The following is a 19,955-nucleotide window of genomic DNA, read 5'->3' as shown; positions in this document are numbered from 1 at the left end:
CATGTGCACAATGCTCTAGCCCAGGGGTTGGCAACCTTTCAGAAGCCGTGTGCTGGGTCTTAGTTTATTCACTCTAATTTAAGGTTTCGCGTGCCAGTAATATAATTTTAATGTTTTTAAAAGGTCTCTTTCTATAAGTCTATAATTTTAGATGAAGCTTCTTAAACATTTTAAAAACCTAACTTAACATACAATAGTTTAGTTATATATTAAATTAAAATGTAGAGGCCCCAGGACCAGTGGCCAAGACCTAGGCAGTGCGAGTGCCACTGAAAATCAGCTCGCTTGTCACAGGTTGCCTATCCCTGCTCTAGCCATACCCTTGTTTTGTATCAAGCTTGCATACCTTATTGCAGGTCATGGGCCATCTACTCTTGGCTACTCCTCCACGGGCACAGCGCAGTTTTCTTTATTTTCTGAGGGAATGGCGAGGTAGTCAGTCCTACAGATCAAAGGAGAGCGCTCACCACAGGTAAAAAGAACCCCGGGCGGGTGCTAGCTGCAAGCATAAGCCGAGATGCTTCAAGGGTCTGACTGGTTCAGAGTTGCCATGCTTTTAATGTCCTGATTTTCAGAGGCACCGAGCATGTATAATTTGGCACCTCTGACATGTCAGCCCTTAACTGCCCTTGGCTGAGTAAAACGCAGGGCGACTCTCGCTGCAGAGAACACCCCTTCCAAAAATGTTTTTGGTGTGCTCCTTCCTCAAGGGCAGGTGTAGAGTTTGACCCAGGATAAAGCCATAAGAATATTTTCTCCCCACTCCCACTGCACACAAAGGGCCTTGTTATCTGATGTACATATAAGGAGGGAAACATACAGCATGGAAATAGTGGAATAATCCCCAGCTGTGTCACACTGGAACAGTCTTTGCCTCAGTTTTTAAAAACAGCATGTGATGCTTTTCATTAGTTAGGCATATTTCAGGTAGGTCCTGGGAAAGTGTCTCCTACACCATTCTGACAAGGTGCCTTCCAATATCCCAGTTATGGGGCACTGCACAGCTTGACCAACATGCCATCACTCTGAGTTGTAACACTGTCCCTTGCTAACCTAGTGTATAGCCTCTCTCAGGAGGGACTCAATCCTGCTACATTTCACAAGGATTCTGAGATGCAGCCACAGAAAGGAATACAAGCTCAAAATGCTTTTAATGGTGGCTAGATCCCTTGGTGAACCCTCTGAACCACACCCCCATTTTTTCTGCTTCAAGTGAGAAGCTTGCTCCTGTATGGAGGCCTGTAGGATTTTTACTTACGCATTTTCTTGTACAGTCTCCTCTGCTTTGGAGACCTTCCTGTAGCAATAGACCATTTCTATCAGCAGCCACAAGGTGAGAAAAACCAGGAGAATATACATCATAATTTCAGAGATGACAGATGTGAAATCTTCTCCAGCTGTTGGGGAAACAGAATTAAAATAAATCACTTATCTCTTAGAGGATGGTGCAGTACAAAATTGGTTCTCAAAGAACCAGCCCTCTCCTCTTTTCAGCCAGATAGAGTTATCTGCAAGAATGAGCAACAGAAGACGCAGGACTGTCGGCTTAAGTACCTCTTTTATTGGAACTAAGGCCGGCAGGCTGAGTCCGCTGCAGAAAATGGGGGCAGGATCTCAACTGCCACTTGAATGAGTAGCTGTGAAGCAGCTTATGAGACTGTAGCTAAAGGAAGAATGGAAGCTGGCAATATAGCTGCATGTCACCTTGAACTGCAGCACCTGAGCAATCATCTGCTGCTGCTCCTCTCCCCAAACCAGCTGCAGGAAGTAGAGAAAGAATCTCAACCTGGTCTGAAAGGGGCAGGGTTTGGCTATGAGGAGACTTCCATCAGCTGTTTCATCCTGCATGCTGGTGGAAATAAGAGAGAGATGTGCTCAAGCTTGCCACTATTTCCAATTATGTTCTCAGAGCAGGCACATGCATGACCCTCTGCCCCAATTTTAACCAATCTTATCCTGGATGCTAATTTGTTTTCATGGTGCTCTCTTTCTAACCCCTCATGCATTGCTAGATGTCCTATGCAGCAATAAGGAATACAGAATCAAAATGCTTTTAATGGTGGCCAAGAAATGGCAGGACTTGGAGGGGAGAAGGGGAAGAGATTCGCAATCAGGACAGATATGGTGTAGCAATCTTGGCCCACTGAAGCCAGTGACACCACTCATACTGACTTAGTATGGCCAGCATTTCACTGATTGAGGGGGAAGGGAGAAACACATGTGAAGAAAAGAGGAATGCAAAGCTGGAGGCAGAAAAGAAAGAGGGAGATGGAGAGAGATCACACCCAGTGAGGGTAGGGAGGAAAAAGAGAAGGGGTGGAGGGAAGCCATCACCAGTTCATCAACTGCACTGCTGCTGCTCCCTGTTAGAATGGTGTACTGAGAACCATTAGGGAGTAGTGTGTGCACTGAGCTGAAAAACAGGAAGCCCACTGCACTTCCAGCTTGGTACAGCATGTTTCTCTGGTTGTTCCCCTGCCCAGGAGCTGCTGGATGAGCCCAGGACGCATTTCTGAGCTCCAAAACTGGGACTACACCTAGCACAAGAGGTGCAGAGTTTCATGTCAGACTTGTAAGAAAGTGTGGCTAGGGAAACAGAAGTGTCTGCAAATGACCTATTTGCTGGCAGCTTCCCCACTCCTCACCAGGGATACCACTGAAAAGAGCATTGTCTGGTTTGCAATAAACTTGGGCCTTGGCAAGGCAGGTCACACCCAATGGTTCAAAGCATTTCCACCAGTCCTCCATACCCTCCTCTACCACAGTGAGATGGATCAATCTGGAGCTTGTGAAGAGTGGGCGATGAATCTCAAAGTCAAACTCCCTGGTGATGTTACAGGTGTAGATCCCCGAATCATTCAAGGTCACATTTAATACAGTGATGGACACATCCTGCATGTCTTTGCTCCCGTTCCATTGTAGCCGGCCACTGAAGCGGCTTGGAAATTCATGGTATACTTTTCTGTATTCATAGATCTGTAGAGAAATGGGGGCAGGGGGGAAAAGGAAGTCAGTCAGTCAGTCACCTATCAATTTGTGGATGCATCCTACTCCCCACCTTGGGATTCCCCTCTAGCTAGGTACAGTTTCCACCTATCAGGTGGTTTAGAGTTTCTCTTCCTGAAGCATCAGGTGTTAATACTTCTATAGTGCTTTTCATCTGGAGATGCAAAACACTTTACAAAGAGGGCAAAGAGAATTATTTCCATTATATAGGTGGGGAAAATGAGGCACCAATAGGCAAAGTGACTCATCCAAGATCAAAGCAGGTCTGAGGCAGAGGCAGGAATGGAACAGAACCCTTATCTCTCAGGCTAGTGCTTAAATCAATTGGATTATGCTACCATGTTAAATACAAACAATTACACACTGGAAATTGGCATCTAAACAAAAGGTATTGCAAGAGAAAACTGAATGGGATAATGATAAATAATGACTTATTTACACAGGGTGACAAAGCTGCAAGCCTGTATTGGTGGGTCCCATGCTTCCAGGTGGATTCAGTGGCCTCAGAAGCTCACTAAGGCCCTCACTATGATCTCCCTTTCTCTGTACAGTGACAAAGGTCAGTTTATTGAGCTACTTTCATTACAGGACAGTCTGGGAGGTGAGAAGGTGGAATACCCAGTCTCTGTTGCTCCTTAGAGCTCAGTAGGCACTGTTTGGCCTTCTGCCTGGACCAAAGTCCACTTCCCTTCTCAATGAGATCTCTGTAGAGCATGTGGGGAGGAGAGAACCACCCTCTACTCCAGGTTCTAGTCCTGGGACCCTAATGGTAGCAGTGGTTGGCATCTTTACCTTCACCACTGACACTGCTTTGATTCCCTGGGCTATTTCCTAGTGGTCCCCTTTTCCTAACATCACCCTTACTTCAGGATTCAGCAACACTTCCTCTTCTCCAGCTCCTTCCAACTAGGCTTTTTTTGAAAAGAGCCAGATAGGAGAGCTTTTAAGCAGTATGAGTGGGACCTTAATTGGTTCCAGCTGTCTCCATTAGCGTAACAGCCTTAACTGACCCTTTGCTAGTTAATAAAGGTCAGGTGTCAGCATTAGCTTAATGACTTTAAATGGTTAAATTGGTGTCAGGTGTCTTGACTGGCCTGGAATAGACTTTGCTTAGCTATTCAGGGAACGGGGACCTGGTCATTTTAAGGCTGATATATCAACAGGACTACTCTCTAATATCTTTCTGGTCTGAGTCCATCATAACAGCCATGAACATTGGAGTCCTGATTTTCACCCTGTGCTGAGCTGAGCCTTCCTTTCTGCACGCTCAGCTTTATGAGTGTAAGTTCTGCATTGAGGTCATTTTGATGAATGGGTGTATCCATAGAGCAGGTCCTTGTGTGTCTAAATGTCCTAACTTGTGCCAAGGAATAATTGCAGATACAAAACTCTACCCACTACTGTTTGCCCCTACAATTTGCAGGTGCAAGAAGGGAGGCAAGTGTTTAAAAATCAGATTCATCCCCCTTTACTGACAGGCATAGGGGCTACCTATTGGAAGCTCAGATGAGAAGCACTGTACGGTGGTTTAGGAGGTTGGGGAGAGCATGTGGACCCTCTTGTCAGTCTCTAGTGGATAATAGTCCATACCATTAAAACACCCCCTAAGTCACTCATTAGCATGTTCAGCAGATAAGCCAACCCTGAATCCCCTTCTCATCCTTCCAAGTGGTCCCTCCAGATCAGAGCTCAAAACAGTGGGGACATATCTGGAACTCACCATTGCCACTAGCTTTGTTTTCTGGATGAAACAAAGACTTTGCACATGTGAAAATATGCAAGAACTGCATATATTCAGGCCTCCGAGTAATCAGGACTAAGAAACCTGTTGCTTCTTTTCCATCATATCCACATCTGTCTATTTTAACTCATTTAGAAGGACAGTTCCAACATCCTCCCAGACAGCATTCAAAGGAGCACACAGAGACAGTCTTAACTGTGCTTCCTGAATCAGATGATGGAGTAACTTTCACAGGGATGTCACTGTGCCATCATCATTAAAATGGCAGGTGACAGAGCTATGTAGCGCTAAAGCCTGGCCTCAGGGAATTCAATGGCTATAATTCCATGGACTTCAATGGGATGAGATTTGACTTATAGAGAACAATCGTTGGGCATGAAGGTGAGATCTCGGGGTTAAATTCTGATGTCAGGAATTGGGATTCCTAAATTCTGTTCCTGGTTCTGACATGGCTTTCATATGCCTCCAAATTTATATCTAGACTGTTCAGCCAACTAACTGTCACATCATAATGGGTAACAAGATGTGACAGTCCATCCTCCAATCTTCTAATTGTGCACTCTCCACCCACGTTTGACTGTTTGCATCGGTACCCTGCAGTCACACTGTGAAGTTTGAGCGAAGCCAAATTACTGTATTGTGGCTGCTTCTCTGGCAGTCTCAGCCAGCAGCCTGTTAAGCCTAGTCTAGGATCTGGGTTCTGGGGGAAACACATCAGCTGCCTTCTCCTGTAAGTAGCATAAAGCAAAACAAAATTAGGCAAAATGCACAGTGCAGGCTTGCACTCTGCCACTGACCAACCCTGTAACTTTGGGCAAGTCAGTTCACGTTTCAGTGCCTGTTTCCCCTTCAGCTGCCTTGTCTAATTAGGCTGTACATTCTTTGGGAAAGGGCCCGTTTCTTACTATGTGTATGTACAGCACCTCACACAATGGGGTCTTGAGCTTTATTGGGCCTTCTGAGTGCTGCTGCATGACAAATAATCAACTCAATTTATGGATCAGTGATATTAGGAGGAGACAGTTATGAGACAATGTTTGTAAAGTGCTTGACATGCATCCAACGAAGTGGGTATTCATCTACGAAAGCTCATGCTCCAGTATGTCTGCTAGTCTATAAGGTGCCACAGGACTCTTTGCTGCTCTTGTAAAGTGCTTTGATATCTCTGGGTGAAAAGTGCCATATAAATGAAAACACTGTAGTGCAAGGGCGGAGTTAAATAACTGAAGGAGCATTGTCATCTTCAATATTGTGTGAGTGGCCTCTGGACATTTCTGTCTTCCTCAAATCAAACTTCAGATGTGACACACACATCACCCAAGTTACACTTACTTTTCTTATTTTCCTTGTATGACCCTCACCAAAACGGTACCACAAAACTGAAGTTAATGTTCTCCCAGGCCTTTTTACCTCAGTCCCCCCATACATTCCCTGGACATTTTCCCCATACTAAGGGGTATGGTAGCAATGAATTAGGTTAGCAAATATACATACCAGCTCATCTTTCCCCCCTTCAGTCTTGTAGAACCATTCCACCACAGTGCTGGCAGAAACCTCTTCTCTCTTCATGCAGGAGATACAGAGCAGCTTCATGTGAGTTCCTTGGACAGCCTCCGTCTCTGACGGAACTTCCACACAGACTGGAGAACAGACGCCAACTGAAGACCATGGGGGCAGAATAGCAAGAGATAGAGAGAAACACCGGGATAGAGATAGAGAAAAACAAATGATCTGTTATTCAGGTCTCTTATTATAGACACATAATAAACCTCAGTGGAAAACCATCTGATTTATTACTAATGCTCATGGACAATGGATAAAAGTCTAAACCGGCAAGTTTTACAAACCTTCCTTCTCTAAGCTGAACTATATAAGTATGTAATAATTAACATGTGATTGCTGTGGGCAAATTCTTCTTGACAGCAGCTGCTTTGCCACATTTTAAGTCCTTTTTTAGAGTAATTAATGCTATTTTAGAGAGGAAGCAACATAGTACATTCTCTCCCACCCACTAACACTCAAGCACGTAGAGAACTCTGTTACAGCACTTACTGAACTCTGTATTAGAACAACCTCTGAATCCAGCCTCTAGGAGCAATTGTGCCCTAAGTGAAGCGGGATGAATGTTTCAGGGTGATGATGTGTCCAAACCTGACAATTAGAGTTCGTTAGGCTCAACTCTTCCAGTTTTGTGGTTTTGTAATTTTTATTTAAGCATAAGAGGCTTGGAGTCAGGCAGAATTGGCATCTGGGGTAAACTACAGATTCGGTGTGTACGCTAGCCAAAAAAGCTTTCAATTAGGTCAACATAAAAATTGGCAGGTGTAAAATATTTCCCTCTGTAACAAGGCAGAATGCTCCTACTCATCAAATGCTGCTATGACATAATGTAAACCCATGCTGCCCTGGGATGGGCAATATCCTCTCTAGTGTCCGCTTTGTACATGGCCACATATGTCTTTGCTCTATCAAGATGCTGACTGTTACCTTCATCCTCTTTCCTATACATGGGGTCTGTACTTGCCTTTTGCAGCTGATTCACCTTAATTAAATATTATTTTGACTGACAGAAACCTGCACCACCCTCCGTAGTCCTGTAGTTAGGCTATTCACCTAGATTAGGAAAGCCATGGGTTTAAATTCCCTGCTGTGATGATGGACTGCAAAGAGCCTTGTCTCCAACTACCTGGGTGCATGCCCTAGTTTCTGGTATCACATGATCGGGGGCTTCCATGCTTTTGTCTGTTACTTGACACTGTTCCACATTAATTAAATGTAGCTTGGGCAAAAGCAAAGACACCACTCCTTCTAGAGTGCAGGGGTTTGGTTATGTCCTTGGGCTGTGGAAGAGGCAGGTTTATAAGTGCTCTCTATGTGCCTTAAGAATGGCTGTGGATAGATGTTGACTGCAGCCTTGGTGGGTGTGCCTGGGTCTTTGCTTTTTAGCAATGGAGGGGCTCCCTAACTCTTGTCTCTGGAAGATGTTCCACATTAGCTAAATATCATTTGGGACAGCAGCTAGGTAAGGCTTCCTCTGTAGTCTACTGATTAGGCTATGTGATGATATAGGTTCAAATGTGGCTGCATGTCACTACCCTAATACAGTACAGTGAGTGGGACAGCTCTCCTTCTTGCCATTCAAAGCCGATCCACTTTAATTAAATGTCATTTGGTCCTCCCACAAACCCAGTACCCTCTGTAGGCTGGTGGTCATGGTCTTTGCCTGGGGTGCTGGAGCTGTGGGCTCAAATCTTCCCTGGTGTGTGTCCACTGATCTTTCTGTAATAGGCAGCAGGTTGCTTGTTTCCTTCTTGCCTCTCGCAGCTGTTCCACTTTAGTTAAATGTGCTCTGGGCCAGCCCCCCAACAACCCTCACTCTCTAGTCCAGTGGTTAGGATACTCGCCTGGGTTGTGGGAGAGCCTGGTTCAAATCCCCCAGTTGCCTGTTCAGCAGGGATTTGCACAGGGATTTCCTGCCTCCTAGGCGACTGTCCTTTACGGTGGGCCATCCTTGTCCGAACCCCCTCTCTTTCTCAAGAGGCCATTGTCTTCTTGGGACGGAGAGGGGATTTGGACAGGGATCGCTCACCAGTGACTCTCCCCAGGAGGTGGCAGCCCCCAGTTCACACCCCTCAAAAGAGCAGGGGAGTGCCCTGGGGTCTGCCACAACCTGGGCGTGTATCCTGATCATGGTGGACGAGAGAGAGGGGGTTTTACTGCTCAGCAGCAAAGCCTCTTTAATTAAAAGAGCAAGAGGCCCTGTGACAGGCCTCTTGCTCAGCTCAGACAGGTCTCCTCTCACCCACCAGAGGTCCTCCTGTCCCACAGGGCAGGGAGTTGAACCAGGGTGACCCACAATCCAAGCAAGCACCTTAACCACCACACCATACAGGGACTTGAGAGCTTACTTTGCTCCGGTTAATATATAGTTAAAGTGGAACGCTTGAGTGGTAAGAGATTGAGATGCCCAGCCCATCTCAGTGTAGGGATTAGAACCCACATCACTGTACTTCTGGGGTAAGTACCCAAACCACTGGACTATAGCAGGAAGCACACAGTGCTCTTGGCCCAATTCTCATGTCATATTTACTGAATGTGTCCTACCTTCAACAGAAAGGACTGAGGGAGACCCCACAGCTCACTAGCCAGGCACTTAGGCCATTGGGTTGAGAGGTAGGCAGTCACCCTTCAAATCCCATCTCAGCCAGCATAAAGGGGAGTTGAACTGGCACCTGCCACTTTTGAAACAAAGCCATTCAAACTACCAGACCACAGAGGGACTCACAGGGCTGCAGTTGCCCAGTGACTGTTTAATTACCAAATGACATTGGCCCACCTTCAATAGGAAACACTGAGGGAGCCAGCCCATTGGACTACCTCCTAGCCCAGCACTTAGAGCATTGGCCTGCTAGGTAAGAGATCAAGGTTTGAATCTCCTCTCGGGCAGCATAAAGGGGAGTTGAACTCCAGCCTCCCACAGGCCAGCCACAGCCCTCACCCACTAGACCACACAGGGCTGCTTGTTTGCACTTGGGCCCGATGAGTATGTAATGAAAGAGCAGCAGCTTCAGCAGACAAGAGCAAGGGAGCCCCAGAGGTAGAATACTGCCTAGCCCAGCACTTAGGCCCTTCACTTGCCAGGTAAGAGATCAAGGCTTGAATCCTCTCTCAGGCAGCATAAAGGAGAGTTGAACACCAGGCTCCTACAGGCCAGCCACAACCCCAGACCACTACACCACACAGGGCTGTTTGCTCAGTTTACAACCCGATGAATATGTAGTGAAAGTGGAACAACTGCAGCAGAAAAAAAATCAGATGCAGCCACCAGGCCCTAATGAAAACCCCTCTTAGCCCAGCAGTGGCATGTTCACCTTGAAGGCAGGAAATGGCTGTTCTGGTCCCTTCTCAATGAGCTGAAAAAGGAAATGAACCTGTATTAGCCACATGCTGGGGAAAGGACCCAAACCGCTGGACTACAGAGGGATTTGTCTAGCAAGCCTGGCCAGTTACTACTGAAGGAAAGTGGCACAGCCTCAACACGCTACTACAAGCAAGCCTCCTCAGGCTGTCCTATCCTTCAGGATCGGGGCTCACGTTTGAGAGACTGCAGAGCCCTCTTCAACTCTCTGCTCAGGCAGGGAGCAGGAAATTGGCCCAGTGTCCTTCTCCCACCCTCTGCTTGCCGGCCACGGCCCGGAATCCCTCGGGTGACTTAGGTGCCTAACCCACTTAGTGTGAGCTGGTTAGGCACCTGCCGAACGCCCGGCAAGACGACCCAGGAGGAAGGAGGCAGAGGCCTCGCATGTCACTTTTAACCTAGTGGTTAGGGGCATCGCCTGGGATGGGGGTTGGGGGCTGCTTTGGGTTCAGCTGGGAAAAGAGACAGTTAAGGCTGGATCTGATAAAGGTCTAGACAATCATGTCTTGGGTGTAGAACGTTACTCAGAACGTGTCAGTCACTCCTTCACGCAACACAAGAACCAGGGGTCACCTGCTGGAATTAGTAGGCAGCGGGTTAACCCAAACCAAAGGCAGGACAGGCGAGTCTCATCTTATGCTAATTTAACACGCGCGAATACAGCTTTGTGTGGTCGCCAAAAAACAAACAAAAAAAGAGAGACCAATAGCAACTGAAATACTGTAGCTGTAGTGCAGGGGATTCAGCCCGCCATTACATATAATGTAATTTTGACTCTACGCAATTGTCGCTTTACGCGCTAACAGCGGACCGTAACCCCGGCGTAAGACGAACCTCGCCTGTACTTTGCCCCGCAACGCACAGTCAGCGTGTGGAACTCGTCGCCAATTGATGTGGGGCAGGCCAAAACCGGAAGTGGGTTTGAAAAAAGAACGAGAAACTGCGGGGTGAATGGGGCCATCGGTGCCTGTTAGCCGAGATGGTCAGGGACTCGGCCCTGCGCTCGGGGCGTCCTTAGCCCACTGCCTGCCAGCTGCTGGGAGAGGCCGATGGGCCGGATTGCTTGATAATTGGCCTCTTCGGTTCACTGCCTTTGAAGCGGTTGGCGTCGGCTGCTGTGGGAAAACAGGACGGTGGGCTAGCTGGACCACTGGTCTGATGCAATCTGCCCGTTCACGTTATTAACTCTCCCCTGTGCCTGATGAGTGCAAGGGATTTGCAAAGGGCTCACCTACCGCCCAGGTGAGTGCCCTAATCAGTGGGTCCCGGGCTACAGTGACGGGCTGCGCTCTCAGCTTAACACTTTAATGTCAGGCTACTGGGACCAGTTAAAGGCTGTGGCTCCCTCTCTGATCCCGTGGTTAGGCCTCACAGAGGGACCCTGAAGATGGCTCGTTCAAATCTCCCTGTTGGGGCGGTTGGGGGGTTGAGGAGGGCTCTCCTACAGCCTGTCTAAGCTTTGTGGTTTGGTGGCTCTAGCGATGGGGGTCTCGTGATTCCCTTCTGCTTGCTCGAGAAGCTGTTCAACTTCAATGAACTATTATTTGGGTCAAGCAGCTAAATACCTTCCTGTATAGTCCAGTGCATAGGGTTTGAGGCTGGTTTGCAACCGCTGTGGGTTCAAATCCTCCCTTTGCTTGTTGCAATGGCCTCTGAAAGGCACTCACCTGTAGTTTTGGGGTGGATGGGTCCCTTGCTTTTTGCCCGCAGAAGGTGTTCCAAATGAATTAACTATTGTTGGGGCAAAGCCCTCACTCTCACTTCTTCTGTGGCCCAGTGGTTGAGCTATATGTGTGCAACGTGGGGGCTGTGGGTTCAAATTTACCTGCTAATGCTTACAAATACCTTGAGATCGGCCTTTAAGGCAGGCCTGGTGGGTGTTCTCTGCTTTCTCGGGTACTGCCAGGGAGCAAGCTACCCTCTTGCCTGTGGAAGCTGCTCCACTTTAATTAAAGGGTTGCTCGAGCAAGCAAGGTTACAGTTAGCTCTGTAGGCTGATGGTCACACTGTGTGTCTGGGGTGGCAGTGGGGGGCCGAGAGAGGTGAGTTCAAATCTTTCCTGGTGCATGTGTGTTCACCTTGCAGATGTAGCCTTGGGGTTGCTTGCATTCTTGCCTTTCAAAGCTGTGTCACTTTAATTATATGGTATTTGGGCTTCCTACTGTCCCAGTACCCTCTGTAGGCTGATGGTCATGCTATGCACCTCAGCTGCAGGAAATGGGGGGTTTGAATCTCATCTTGTGTGTGTGTGTGTGTGTGTGTGTCCCCTGACCTTCCTGTAATAGTAAGAAGGTTATCTGCCTCCTTCTTGCCTCTTGAAGCTGTTCCACTTTAGTTAAATGTGGTCTGGGCCAACCCCCCAGCAACCTTCACTCTCTAGTCCAGTGGTTAGGATACTCGCCTAGGTTGTGGGAGATCCTGGTTCAAATCCCCCAGCTGCCTGTTCAGCAGGGATTTGCACAGGGATTTCCTGCCTCCTAGGTGACCGTCCTTTACGGTGGGCCATCCTTGTCCGAACCCCCTCTCTTTCTCAAGAGGCCATTGTCTTCTTGGGACAGAGAGGGGATTTGGACAGGGATCGCTTACCAGTGACTCTCCCCAGGAGGTGGCAGCCCCCAGTTCACACCCCTCAAAAGAGCAGGGGAGTGCCCTGGGGTCTGCCACAACCTGGGCGTGTATCCTGATCATGGTGGACAAGAGAGAGAGGGGGTTTTACTGCTCAGCAGCAAAGCCTCTTTAATTAAAAGAGCAAGAGGCCCTGTGACAGGCCTCTTGCTCAGCTCAGACAGGTCTCCTCTCACCCACCAGAGGTCCTCCTGTCCCACAGGGCAGGGAGTTGAACCAGGGTGACCCACAATCCAAGCAAGCACCTTAACCACCACACCATACAGGGACTTGAGAGCTTACCTTGCTCCGGTTAATATATAGTTAAAGTGGAACGCTTGAGCGGTAAGAGATTGAGGTGCCCAGCCCATCTCAGTGTAGGGATTTGAACCCACATCACTGTACTTCTGGGGTAAGTACCCAAACCACTGGACTATAGCAGGAAGCACACAGTGCTCTTGGCCCAATTCTCATGTCATATTTACTGAATGTGTCCTACCTTCAACAGAAAGGACTGAGGGAGACCCCACAGCCCATTAGCCAGGCACTTAGGCCATTGGGTTGAGAGGTAGGCAGTCACCCTTCAAATCCCATCTCAGCCAGCATAAAGGGGAGTTGAACTGGCACCTGCCACTTTTGAAACAAAGCCACTCAAACTACCAGACCACAGAGGGACTCACAGGGCTTCCGTTGCCCAGTGACTGTTTAATTACCTAATGACATTGGCCCACCTTCAATAGGAAACACTGAGGGAGCCAGCCCATTGGACTACCTCCTAGCCCAGCACTTAGAGCATTGACCTGCTAGGTAAGAGATCAAGGTTTGAATCCTGTCTTGGGTAGCATAAAGGGGAGTTGAATCCAAGCCCCCCACAGGCTGGCCACAACCCCAACCACGAGACCACACAGGGCTGTTTGTTTGCACTTGGGCCCAATGAGTAGGTAATGAAAGAGCAGCAGCTTCAACAGACAAGAGCAAGGGAGCCCCAGAGGCAGAATACTGCCTAGCCCAGCACTTAGGCCGTTCACTTGCCAGGTAAGAGATCAAGGTTCAAACCCTGTCTCAGACAGCATAAAGGAGATTTGAACCCCAGCCTCTCAGAGGCCAGCCACAACCCCAAACTATTAGACCACACAGTGCTGCTTGTCCAAGTTATGGCCTAATGAATATGTAATAAAGGTGGAACAACTGCAGCAGAAAAATCAGAGGCAGCCACTGGGCCCCAGTGAGAATTCCGCTTAGCCCAGCAGGAGCATGTTCACGTTCACCCTTGGAGAGAGGAGATGGCTGTTGCGGTCCATTCTCAGCAAACTGAGGAAAGAGTTGAACATGCATCATCCACATACTGGGTAAATACCAAAGCCACTGGGCTACAGGGGGATTTATGTCTCAGGGCTGGCCAGTTACTACTGAATGAAAGTGGCACAGCCTCAACATGCTACAACAAGCAAGCCTCCTCCGGCTGTCCTATCCTTCAGGATCGGGGCTCACGCTTGAGAGACTGCAGAGCCCTTTTCAACTCTCTGCTCATCAGGCAGGAGAAGGAAATTGTACCAGCGTCTTCGCCTCTCAACCTCTGCTTGCCGGCCACGGCCCAGAGTCCCTCAGGTGATGCAGGTGCCTAACCCGCTTAGTGTGAGCTGGTTAGGGACCTGCCCAACGCCCCGCAAGACAGCCCAGGGGGAAGGAGGCAGAGGCCTCCCATGTCACTTTTAACCTAGTGGTTAGGGGTCTTCTCTTAGATGGGGGTTGGGGGCTGCTTCAGGTTCAGCTGGGAAAAGAGACAGTTAAAGCTGGATCTGATAAAAGGTCTAGCCAATCATGACATGGATGTAGAACGTGACTCAGGACCTGTTATTCACCACTTCACGTAATGCAAGAACCAGGGGTCACCCGCTGAAATTAGTAAGCAACGGGTTCGCAGTACTTCTCCGCGCAATGCACAGTCAGCCTCTGGAAGTGGCTGCCAGTTGACATGTAGGCAAAAACTATAAGTGGGTTCAAAAAATGAATTAGAAAGTTCGTTGTGAATGGGCCCATCCATGGCTATTAGCCAAGACAGTCAGAGATGCAGCCCCATGCTCTGGGAATCCTTAAGCTCTTGCCAGATGCTGGGAGTGACCAACAGGGGATGGATCGCTTGATAATTGCCCTCTTTTATTGATTGCCTTGGAAGTATCTGGCATTGGCCAGTGTTGGAAGAGAGGTTACCAGGCTAGATGGATCATTGGGCTGACCCAGTATGGCCGTTCTTATGTTCTTAATTTCCCCCTCTGTGTGATGAGGAGAAGGGATTTGAAAAGGGCTCCCCTACCGCCTGGATGAGTGCCCTAATCATTGGGTCCTGGTCTACAGTGTTGGGAGCACCCTCAGTTTTGCCTCTTGAAGCCATTCCACTTTAATTAAATATTATTTCAGCCAGATAATGGGCGAGGCTCCTTCTCTAGACCAGCTTCTTAGGTGGGCTGTGAAGAGCTATTGGTTCAGATCCCCTTTCATAGAGTCATAGGGTTGGAAATGATGGCAAGGGTCAAACCTTTCTGCTTGCTGAAGGGGGGGTGGTTGAAGAGTGGTCTCTTGCAGCCCATATGTGTGCCCTGATGATATAGAAGTAGCTTCATTATGCCAGGATTTCAATACTGTGTTGCTCTGGGGTAAATATTGGGACTAGCATGACTAGGTCCCTCTGGCAATTTCCCATTCAGACTGTTGACAGCAGCACTGGAATAAGCACTCATGGGAAAATGCAAAGAACATGTTAGACATTTCATGGCACCAATGAGACATTTCCAAAAAATACAAATAAATCAAATAAAATAGCCATGTTTGTAAAAGCAGCAACAACCCTCCAGATTTCATAAGTAAATTGAAATAATTGCAATACAAATTCGCTGATTTCATAAGTAAATTGAAATAATTGCAATACAAATTCTCTGTGATTTACATGAACCAGGGGTCACCCGCTGAAATTTGTAGGCAACAGGTTTAAAACATCAATCCATATGGTCTGCACGCTTTACGTTTATATGCTTTCAGCCCCTTAGGAACAACTGAATGTTAAATCACCATATATAGTATTAAGTATCAGAAGGGGTAGCCGTGTTAGTCTGGATCTGTAAAAGCAGCAAAGAATCCTGTGGCACCTTATAGACTAACAGACGTTTTGGAGCATGAGCTTTCGTGGGTGAATACATGCATCTGAAGAAGTGGGTATTCACCCACGAAAGCTCATGCTCCAAAACGTCTGTTAGTCTATAAGGTGCCACAGGATTCTTTGCTGCATATGTAGTATTTTAAAACCAGAGTAAAGAAGAATAAGTAAAGCACACACAATCATTACAGAAAAACACAGCTTCTGTGATAAGGCCACTTAATAATACCCTAACTGATGCAATTAACTTAATATCAATGCCATTTCCTTCGCTCTGTCAACCAAACTAAAAGCCACTATTAACGCTGGAGTGTATTTGAGCGCACGTTAGAGAAGGCTCTCTGGGAAAAACACGTCGTTAGAGTAACATGCCACAGCAGCCAAGCTCAGGGTTGCTTGGAGGAACCCAATCCAACCCCACAAAGAATGGAGGCACCTACCCCATATAACCAACAGGACTGAAGAGAGACAGAAACCCCTTGCGAGAGCAGCCATGATTCCTAGTGGGGATGGTTCTCAGGCGGGATAAAGGCTCTTTCCAAAAAGGATCCTTCTCCCCACGCCACGCCGTGCCCAGGGTATCAGGCTGCCAGCTGATCCGTGCTTGTCTGCTGTGATCGGTCAGCGGGGATCAAGCTAGGGACACGGAGGTGTGGGAGCAGGGAGCTCAGTGTGAGTTTAAGATGCCATTTTCTTGTGGGGAGAAATCCGTGCAAGAAGCTGCCTTGGACCCCAAAGGGGCTGGCGTCAGCACCACGGACAGGTCTCCCGGGAGCCGGATCACCACCCCCAGCCCCCCACCGAACGAAATCCTGGACAGCTCCACTCAGGAGACGCTGGGCAGCCTGCTCCCTGCCGGGGTCGGTTGCAACCCTTCCTCCTCCTCCTCCTGGCCAGCGGTTGTTGCTAAGAGCAGCGCACCATGGAGATGGAGGCTCCGCGCAGGCACCCGCTGCTGAGTGCTAGGGGCATCGGCTTGGCGCACGCAATGCAACAGCCAGGGCCGGGGGAAGGTAGCTCCCCCAAATCAGATCCGCCCAGACCGCCCCAGAGCCCGGATCTGGCAGGATCTGGAGCAGCGGCGGCTGGGAGGGGCGCGTCCCCGGCCTGGGATCAGCCGGCTGGAGGCGCGTTTCTCTCCGCCCCTCCCGCGGGCCAGGTGCATCCTAGCGCCCTGGGGCTGAGCAGCCTCCCTGCTACACACGCTTCCCCGACAGCATCAGCAGCGAGCCCAGCCTTCCCAAGGGACGCTCGCCCAAGCCAAGCATGCGCAGACACTTCCCTTCCTCTCCCAAGCAGAGAGAGAGACCCACCACTCCAGTCATCAGCCAGCAGCCTCACCTGCCCCGCTCTCCCCCCCGCCCCAGCATCCTTCTAGGCAATCAGAGCCTCCCTCCAGACTAATGATCATGCCAGAGCTTTCTAGCTAATAGCCAGGGCTCACTCCCCGTCCTCGCCTTTAGTTCCATCATCGCAGAGCAATAACAGCGAAATCGTCCTTCTGGAACAAGCCATGCACTCAGCGATCAGCGAAAGCATGTGCTGCTCGCTCTGAAAGGATCCTGACGGGAGAGGTGGGGGTGTCGTGCGGTAGCCTGCGCTGCTGTCTTATTTCTGGACATCGCCAACTCCACGCCAACAGAACGGCAAGAATTTGGCTTGCATGTCACACCACGTGCCATTAGTTTAATCTGCTCAGATGTTTCCCCTGCCTGGGGCTTTTCACCGAGTGCTCTAGAGTCAGCCGAGAGATCACTAGCTTTGCATTTATTCTTCCCCATCTGCACTTACATGGCAGCTTTGCAAGGAGAGCTGCAGATGGTAGCATTACCCGTCCCAGCCCCAAAATAAAGCTGGGGGAGGAGGCATGAGATATTTATCCACTGGCAGGACACAGGACGTCCTCGCCCCGTGAGGAGCTTAATTCTAACATTTGGAAGGCTCTGAAGGTCATTAATGTAACAGTAGGAAATACTGGGAAATCCTCTCTTCTCACGTATCAGCCTGTTCCCCAGGCTGGGCCAACAGCAGGCTGGGCTCTCTGCTCTTGGAGGGGAGCCACAACACCCACCATGTATTCCTCCAGTGCTGAAGGGCACCCAAGGTCACAGCTGAGCAGATCTGGGGAAAGCGGATGCTCATTAAATGCTCCCTCTTTCTTTCTTTCTTTCTTTCTTTCTTGTTTCCCCTTTTTTTCTTCTTGGAAGAGGCAGGATATGGAGCAGCTGCTCCTCTGACAGCAGGCTGAGACACGTGGTTCTTTTAAGTAATCCTACTGCACCCAGAATCATAGGTGTAGTTTGACTTCTGTATGGGGTGGGGGAGGAAGGCAGCTCCAGTAAGGCCAACAAGGCCACACCCCTATTGTGGCTAGACAATATCCCAAAATATAGAACGTGCTTGTAATCTAACCATGGAAGGTGGGTCACATGATGCCCTGTGCTCAAGTAGTGAGGGGTAAGAAGTCGTGGTGTTGTTCCCAGATGAGAGGTTCCTTCTAACCCACCCCCACACCCAAAGGATGCCCTTCTCCAGTTTAATGACACTAGCAGACTGAACAAGGCTCAGTGGGAGGATAATTCCTAGCCAGTGAGACCTGCAGCACAAGCTAAGATATAGCCCATCACACTGAGCATTAAGCCACCGGCTCGGCTCCCTCAGTGCCCAGGGGCATGCTGCAGACACAGTAACTAAAGGCATATCTACATCAGAAATTTCCTGGAACAGCTATTCCAGTTTAACTCTCCATGTGAACGCTCTTCTTCTGGAATAATGATACCTTTTTCAAGGCAGGCTAAACTAACCCAGAAAAAGCCAGAATAAAAGCATTCACATGGAGACTTAATCGGGAGTTAATCAACTCTACTTTAATCAAGAATAATTTCCGCATGTAGATGAGCCCCAAATAAAGGACACAGGACCTAGACCAGGGGTTCTCAAACTGGGGGTGGGGACTGCTCAGGGGGTCATGAGGTTATTACATGGGGAGGGGTCGCAAGCTGTCAATCTCCATCCCAAACCCTGCTTTGCGTCCAGCATTTATAATGGTGTTAAATATATTAAAAAGTGTTTTTAATTTATAAGGGAGGGTCACACTCAGAGGCTTGCTATGTAAAAGGGGTCACCAGTACAAAAGTTTGAGAGCCACTGTCCTAGAGATATATAGGATTTGTCCCCAGTTCACCTGCCACAGTCTAAATTATGCTTAGTGGAAGGATGCTACTTTGTAGGGCTTTTTATAGACATTCAGAAGCTATTGAATAATGTTCCTGGCTGTCTCGTCTGACAGCCATGTGCTTGAAAAAGTGCAGTGGAATTAACATCTGTTCTCAGCAAGCCAGGTGCGCTGCTGGAAAAAACAAGTCCCTGCAAAACATAGGACGCTTGGAATAGTCAAGCAGCATTTCATGTGTGATAGCTGCTCCAATTGCAGCTGCCTTACAGAAGCCTGACAGTGAAAGAAAGGAGGCCTGCCTGAGAACATGTGCTTAAGAGGAATCTGAGAATCAATAGCAGCTGCTAATTGGCTGTACACTTTCCTATTCCTTGGTATGGTCCCTCCATCAGGCACCTGACCTAGATACATCTTCCTGGGAGGAAGTTTCATATGAATGAAGCCCTCTTTCAACCCTAACACTGGATTCCCCAGCCTGAGAGAGTGAGTGTGCAGAAAGCAGAAAATCATGTCTTGCTGGACTTAGCGGTATATGGTCAGCAACAAATGACTCATTAAATAGCAATCATGTGCAGTACTCCAACCACTGCCATTTTCAGGCTCATAGCATTTTGCAGTTATTAATGAATTAAGCCTCTGAAGATCCTTGTGAGGTTGGTGGTCTTACCCCCGATCTACAGATGGGGAAACTGAAGTGCAGAGGGGCAAAGTGGCTTCTCTGAAGGAAATGGGTGGCAGAGCTGGGAACAGAACCTAATATGAAAATCCCTGGGCCAAATGGAGACTGAACACACCTACTTTTTGTCTTCTTGTCCGGGTTTGCTGAGAAAGAGCCAGAGAATACACACACCTTAACACAAACACGCCCCTCCCCGCCTGCACACACACACACACACACAGAGTAAATGAAGGACACTGAGGCAAACCCTCTGCCCTTTCAGACCTCCGGTGGGGACTAAAACATTGAGGGGATATAAATGTTGAATGCTACCAAAAGCAGCACCACTTACCATGTCGGGGTTTCTATGGCAACACACCCAGATACTGCAGCACAGGAAAAAAGACGGAAGCTTTTGTGTCAGCATATTAAGGTCAGGAGATAAAAATAAATTCAGCTTAGCTGCCCCCCTAGCAAACTCCCTTCTTCATTATGCCCCTTGGGCTAGGACATGAAAGGGGCAGTGCAAAGCCTGCATGGCTTGCTACTGTGTAATGGCTGTCCAAGCAATGCTCCCCGAACCTCACAACAATCACATTAATTTGCTTAGACTGAACTGTTATCCTCGTTTGGCAGACAAACATCAGAAGGCTCCTTCCCTGAACAGCCTCTCCTGGCTGCCAGGAGACAACACAGATCCAA

General features: G+C 48.6%; 1 protein-coding gene across 5 annotated transcripts in view; it reads right to left on the bottom strand.

The window, feature by feature from the left end:
- Window positions 1-19,719, bottom strand: part of SCN3B (sodium voltage-gated channel beta subunit 3) — a 32,873-nt gene extending 13,154 nt beyond the window's left edge. For 4 of the 5 annotated variants that reach the window (XR_007769208.1, XR_007769206.1, XR_007769207.1 and 1 more), the window contains exons 1-6: window positions 17,212-17,318; window positions 15,861-16,056; window positions 6,242-6,405; window positions 2,751-2,976; window positions 1,259-1,397; window positions 347-442 (exon numbers count right to left, since the gene is read on the bottom strand). Coding sequence is in view for 1 of the 5 variants with exons in the window: in XM_050921971.1 (XP_050777928.1) it covers window positions 379-442; window positions 1,259-1,397; window positions 2,751-2,976; window positions 6,242-6,405; window positions 15,861-15,915 (648 nt within the window). In the remaining 4 variants the exon portion in view is untranslated. Of the gene's footprint in view, window positions 1-346; window positions 443-1,258; window positions 1,398-2,750; window positions 2,977-6,241; window positions 6,406-15,860; window positions 16,057-17,211; window positions 17,319-19,605 lie in introns of those variants that run through there. The other variant, XR_007769209.1, reaches the window with a different exon arrangement.
- Between the last annotated feature and the right edge of the window lie 236 nt (window positions 19,720-19,955).

This window comes from Gopherus flavomarginatus, chromosome 13, assembly GCF_025201925.1.
Source record: "Gopherus flavomarginatus isolate rGopFla2 chromosome 13, rGopFla2.mat.asm, whole genome shotgun sequence".
In the NCBI taxonomy this organism is placed as follows: domain Eukaryota; kingdom Metazoa; phylum Chordata; order Testudines; family Testudinidae; genus Gopherus; species Gopherus flavomarginatus.
The sequence above is the reverse complement of the archived record's forward strand: the minus strand, read 5'-3'. Positions and strand labels throughout refer to the sequence as shown.